The sequence below is a fragment of the Agrilus planipennis genome, unplaced genomic scaffold (genome assembly GCF_000699045.2).
Source record: "Agrilus planipennis isolate EAB-ADULT unplaced genomic scaffold, Apla_2.0 scaffold132, whole genome shotgun sequence".
Lineage (NCBI taxonomy): Eukaryota > Metazoa > Arthropoda > Insecta > Coleoptera > Buprestidae > Agrilus > Agrilus planipennis.
The window spans coordinates 791,193-797,695 of record NW_020442448.1 but is presented as its reverse complement, the minus strand read 5'-3'; the positions used below and the strand labels follow the sequence as shown (position 1 = coordinate 797,695).

The window sequence follows — 6,503 nt, the reverse complement described above, 5'->3', positions numbered from 1 at the left end:
AGATTGAAACTAAATATTTTTTTGTTTCGAAGTTGAAATCAAGGCATATTCACTGCCAAAAGTCAGTTAAAAATTTTCCATATTATTCGTTATTTCTTATTTTATTCAAAGTTTTTGGTTAAATTCCAAATTTTCTCTCAAACCGTATACTTTTTTTTAGTATAGATAGTATTTATTTACCTCATGATATGCTGCAAAGCCTAATTAATCACGAATTTCTAATTTTATGTACTCTTGTCTCCGATTGTACCTCCCAAACATCCTTAAACGAAAACTCTGATTTTTTTGTGATCAATATTCTTGGATTTATCCGCAAATTAGGCTAACGTTTCGCTTCTAGATTGGAAGTTTTATCAAAACTATTTGCTTATATATCTACGCATAACAAAAGTATTAAGCTTGCGTTACTTACACTCTGCTTTCTTGTATATTTACGGTACGACAGGTATAAATTTGATGCTTAACCCTTATTTAACCTCATTATGTTGAATGCGGGGAAATTGAAATTCTTATAAGTGAACTTCTATTGTGCTACACGATAATTTATTACCGACACCTCCCGCTGTAATATCTGTATATTATCCTTTTTGTATGCGATCAGCCTCGCGACTTGAGAAAAGTTACCCAATAAATAATTTGTTGTGTTACAAAGTGTAGTGGATAATGGCTGAAACTATGGCTAATGTACATATACATGATGATTTGTAGGTGGCTTTCTTCTTAAAACTTAACGGATTATTGCTTATTTTTACATAAAAATTCAAGTTATAGCTAATCGATCAATGAAAGCAAGACAATCCACGATAGCGAACGTACCCTGTTATCCATTTAAATATTTAAATATAGCTTTTCTGAAAAATTAATTACTTTACCAGGAGTTTGAAATATGTACATAATTGGTAATGTCGTTAAGATAAGCATTACATTTTCGAAACTCAATTTGTGACGACCTAGGTACCTATTTTCAAAATTTAGGGTTTTCAGTGTAGATTGTCCATTCGACATACGCAAAAGGCCTAAATGATAATGTTAATTTACCTTGGACTCTACACTCAAAGTTCTTCGAAAACTATGATAAATTGCTAAATACTATGAACAAAGAGTATCATGGATACTATAAGCGATTTTCAGGTTAAATCGTTTATTGCAAATAGAATTACAATGATCTCCACATTGGTTGTTATAAACATTGTTATGATCTGTTGCCGGTATATATATATATGTTAAAAATTGTTGATTTATGTAAACAACCAATGTATCGTTAAAAGGTGCCTTAAAATGAATGAAAGTTAACAACAGAAAATAAGAGATTTGAATCCACATAAAATAGGTTTGACCATTTTTTTTTACTTTTTTACTGCAATTTATTTTTACGAATCCTACCTAAAGTCGGACCACAAAAAAAGGCCTCACGAAAGTTGAACGAAATCCTTAATGTTGTCATTTATATGTGAGCAAAGTGTTATGCGATTTCAGGATCAGCAAAATAGCAATTCGAATAAATTAAGTAGTTGTTATCTTCGCTCGCGCATAATAATGATGATTACCTAATTAAAATTCTTACGCTTTGTACACGTCCAATAAAAAACTTGTAATGAAGATATTCCGTTTAAAATTGAAATTGTTATACAAATGTTAAGAGATTCCATTTTATTATCTAACAATTATTTTTACGGTTAGATCAGAGTTAAACGAAGATGACTTCAGCGTCCTTTTTAGGGTTCCGTACCTCAAAAAGGAAAAGGGAACCTTTATAGGATCACTTCGTTGTTCGTCTTTTTGTTTGTCTGTTAGGATCTTATTTGTCAGGGACAAGTGGAGATATCAAATTGAAATAAAATTGGTGTCAAATAGTCAGGTCTGTAATCACTTGGAGCTGTAAATAATTCAAAGACCATATTTTGATCCTCGTAAGGGAATTTAAAACCTATAGAGTTGTTCCCGTAGATCTAGAATCATGAAATTTGGCAAGAAGTAATGACGTATACACAAGTAAAGAAAAAATCCCGAAAACCGTAAATTGTAGTTACATCACCTTAAAAATGATTTTCTAATTGTAATATTGTAATTATACCTTTTGGGGTCTGATTTTAGGGGTAAGCACATTTCATGTAGGTACCTAAATTAAATTTCAGTCTCCATGCTGTATTCTTCCTTATTCAGCGATTTTAGTGTCTTTATCTTGTTACAATAAAAAGATTAAGTTGTATATTATTTAAAAATTCAATTATTTCAAACACGCTAACGAGATTGATAGGAACTAGGCGAGATAAGTTGAGGCATGAAGAGCTAGTTATATTAGATTGCTGTTCGCAAATTGTTAAACATGTGGAATATTCTAGTTATAGGGGAAATGCGAAGATTAGCTCAGAATAGGAAAAACTGCAGGAGGGTTTCCAAACACTTGTCAACCGTATGATGCTGATGATGATGATGATTTGATTGTGCAAGGTTTCACATATTTATTTAGTTCATTCAAAAAAAGAAGAATAGTAACGTAGTAGGTAATTTGTAAAATGTGATCAAAGAGCTAGTTATATTAGATTGTTGTTCGCAAATTATTAAAAATGTTTGAAGAAATGCCAAGATTAGCTCAGAATAGGAAACATAACATAGTAGGTAAAATGTGATCAAAGAAGGTTTGCGTCATTAATTTTATTCGGTCAGTGTAGGTACAGGTGGAAATATCCTGTTTTCGTGTATGTTTAGCTGGCAGGGTTGAGGGGTTTTTAATGCCTTCTTAAATTTTATAATCAAAAGCGTCCGTTTAATTGCTCGTTTTATGGATCTCCGGACCATAATATTAAAAGTAAACATGTTTTACTTGAATAAACCAATAAAGAGAGGGACTGTTAACAGAAAAATAAAACTCTCCGAAGCACTCGTTACTATTTGTTTCTTTTTTTTTTATATATACCCATATAAGGTACGCTTCATAACGCTAAAACACAAACTTATAAAACGATAAACGACTACCTATCCACTAAAATAATAAGGAGGTAGGTAAGAACGGTTTATACGACTGACCAATAAAAAAGGCATGTAAAAGTCTAAAAATATCGACTATATAACGACGTGTTTTCTTTGCAATAAATCATTATTAATTTTAATGAAGCACTTAACTTTATTTATGAGCCGTGACAGTCAAGAATGCGAAAATTTAACTCTGTTTAAACTGTACATACGTGTGTATACTTAATACATAAAAGGAATATAATATTAATGACACATAACCGAACAATTAAAGTAATTATTGACCTTTTAATGTCCAAATGCGAGCAATGTACTTAGCGCTTTTTAATTGCTTCCTTTTCAATTTCGAACCACTTATGCATATTCAAGAACCTGTTTGTTAGTCATTTTTTCTTTTAATTGAGAAATCAGTAATGTCGATTTATGGAATTCAATATCATAACGGTGTTTCTAATTATTATTTGTTTTTTTTTTTATTTCTGTAATTATATTTACATACCTACCTACCTTGTTGGGAAAACTAATAATGTTGTTGATTGTAATTGTATACCTAAATTCGAGACTATGAACGTGAATAAAAATGAACAATGACAAATCATTGAAAAAGTGTATTAAAATAAATAAAACTACTTACCCCCTTTTAATGTGACGATATGTTCGTAATCTGTAACAAAAAATAGTTTAACGAAAAATGAATTTAATCTATAAATGTAAGAAAAGAACTTAAATGTATACATGTTTGAACTTCCAGAAATGCGTGAAAGATTGTCAATATGTTATGGCTAAAGTAATAGTCAAATGTTCCTTTAAATGCTAAAATAAACGCATCTTTATTATTGTATTAGGACAATTTAAAATGTAAATGTGACTATATTTGTTTAACCTTATCTAGTGCAATAGTTTAGATATAGTCGTTTCAGTAAAAAATTTGAATAATTCTTGCGTTAAAAAATTTCTGAGATTTTCATGACATATTTAGGAAACTAAACAATTGTTTGAAGATTTTAATAGCTATCGTGTCGAAGATTGTATAATTTGTCAGCGAAAGTATTTCAATTTCGTTAACAAAAATTTTTGTTCTAAATATAAACGAAAAAAAGCCACCGATCTTCACCGATATGAAATATAGTACATTTAGCCCAAAACTTCCACCAAACTTCAAAACCCGTTCTGCAATGAAATTACAGTTGCTTCAGTTATTTTAAATTTTTGTTAAAGGATTTTTCATTGAATGTTTGGAAAAACAACTCAGAAAGGAATTTCTTATTATAAATATACACTAGTGGCAAATCGAGAACCGAAAATATAAATTTTCGGTTACTTTAGGACAGTTTTCAGAAAAGCAGGTGATATTTTTTGATAGACGTGCTTGAAAAAACATATTCCATGCATGTTCACCAAATTATTCATAAACAAATGCGTAATTTTTGTTGACTCGGCCTTTTCACCCTATAAGAACTGCATACAATTAGACAACGTACCATACTACGTGACCAATTTTTTTGCTATTTTTTACCCCTTCACCCCCTGCAGTATATGCCAAAATCCCCCTTCCTCTCTATGTTTTACGCAGTAATTCACAAATATGGTTTTAGATCATTTTTTACAAACAGAGCGTTCGGATATAAATCAAATAGCGAGAGATTTTCCTAGAGGATATTGACTACGTCATGAAAACCTAAGTCCTTTGTGATCAAGCATAGTATATTTGAAGACCCCTGATGGGTCACGCAGTATTGTACGTTTCCTTATCTAAATTCGGAAATCCAATGTCGTTATTTGTCGTGTTCACTAAACAAAAAGTTTTCACAATATTAATTTTGTTTCAGGGAAATCCATACGCTTTAAAGGACGCCAGTGGCACGGCTGATATGAGTGCCTGGACAAGTGCAGGATTACAAGCAACTACTGGTTATTATTCTTATGATCCAGCTTTAGCAGCTTATGGGTAAGTTACTAAATAAATAATGTATTCTAAACCAGGGGTGGCCACCCCGCGACCGCTTTGAAAATTCAAGATAGTTTTATAAAATATATTTATTTTATAATGGTCGCTGGTTTTCGGTATCTGGGAAGTCAGATAACTCAGGATGGAGGAGTAGTGTTAGGGAAATCACTTAAATTAGAAATTCGAAAAAGATTGTTAAAGGTGTATGTCTGGAACACGGTGCTGTACGGATGCGAAATGTGGATGATGTGCGGTTAGAAGTGTTTGAGATGTGGTGTTCATGAGGATAGCCTCGATAGAGAAACTTAGATATGGGGATGTACTAAAAGAAATAGGAGAACAGAGGGCGCTATGGATGTCAATAGCAATAGGCGAGATAGGATTTTCCATCTATTCAAGCATGAGCAGCTAGTTAGAAACATATTAGAACTAGAAGNCGGAACTACAACCCGTGCCGGAACAACCACCCGCGTCGGAACTGCCAGTCGCCCAGCCACGGACAACGCCCTTGCAACAGCGGACAACGCGGTCAGGACGGCGCGTACGATTTCCAGACCGCCTACAAGTCGGGTTTTCGTGACTCCATCACTGGCAGGGGGGTACTGTGGCGAAATAACTCTTTTTGTTTTTTCTGTGTGTAAATATTTTTTCTAATTTTATTTCATTTCAATTAATATTTCATTTCAAGTAATATTTCCTTTCAGTCTAAACTCTATTGTTCTTTCAATCACTTTTACCTGGAAATCCAACTTCAACCATACCTGCATGCACTCCCAATATATTATTCTACATGCTGCCCACCGAGTTTTAATTCATTTCTATAGTGGCCCGCAAGACCATTTGGGCTGGTCACCCCCTGTTGTAAACCATTGTTCGTGTTTCTAGCATTTGTTTTTTTTCACTTCATATTTATGGCAATGAGAATAACTGCGATATATTATATTTTAAAAACTGTTAACAAGTAAAAACATGTGTTTGGATGTTTTGTGCGTACGCATGACCTCCCTGGTCTTCCAACACTGCTCTAGAACAGAAACCGGAATGCTGAAATGTAATATCAATACTGGGAGACCTAAGGTTGTTCTGTTTGCTTCTGTTCTAGATCGTGTTGGGTCTACCTTTCCGCGTCCTTCTGTTTTTTCCTACGAAACCTTGTGCATGCAATTTATCGTGTCTACAAGATAAAAACGAGGAATTGTCATGAAATTTAATGGTACCTACTTGCCGGGGAATATACAATATTTAGGGAATTTGAATAAAATCATGTAATCTTGATTCTATTAAAGTTGTAATCTATTCTTCTACAAACTATTATGTTTGGGAAATTACGACAAATGGCGCTGTAAACGCCATCTGTAGTACAGTGCTACATTTTAGGATTACGTATGCTAAATTGTAGCACTGTACTACAGATGACGTTTACAGCGCCATTTGTCGTATATTCTAAAAGGCGCTGTTAAGGCAGCAGGTAAAAGTTGGTCTGTGTTCTGTCGGAGCTGCCTGCGACGCGCTGATGAGATCCAAAAAGATCGAAATCGCGATCCGCGTCTGGCAGTTTCGACAGAATACAGACCACTTCGAA

At 33.3% G+C, this 6,503-nt stretch overlaps 1 protein-coding gene and 1 long non-coding RNA gene across 2 annotated transcripts in view; one reads left to right on the top strand and one right to left on the bottom strand.

Moving 5' to 3' along the window:
* The window catches only part of LOC112906410, a 133,689-nt gene that overhangs the window by 69,291 nt on the left and 57,895 nt on the right, over positions 1–6,503 (bottom strand). The window contains exon 3 of the long non-coding RNA XR_003232321.1: positions 3,608–3,637. This is a non-coding gene — a long non-coding RNA (uncharacterized LOC112906410). The remainder of the gene's footprint in view (positions 1–3,607; positions 3,638–6,503) is intronic.
* LOC108737346 (homeobox protein araucan) overlaps positions 1–6,503 on the top strand; it is an 82,674-nt gene that overhangs the window by 50,967 nt on the left and 25,204 nt on the right. The window contains exon 4 of the mRNA XM_025980474.1: positions 4,803–4,921. Within this exon, the coding sequence (XP_025836259.1) occupies positions 4,803–4,921 (119 nt within the window). The remainder of the gene's footprint in view (positions 1–4,802; positions 4,922–6,503) is intronic.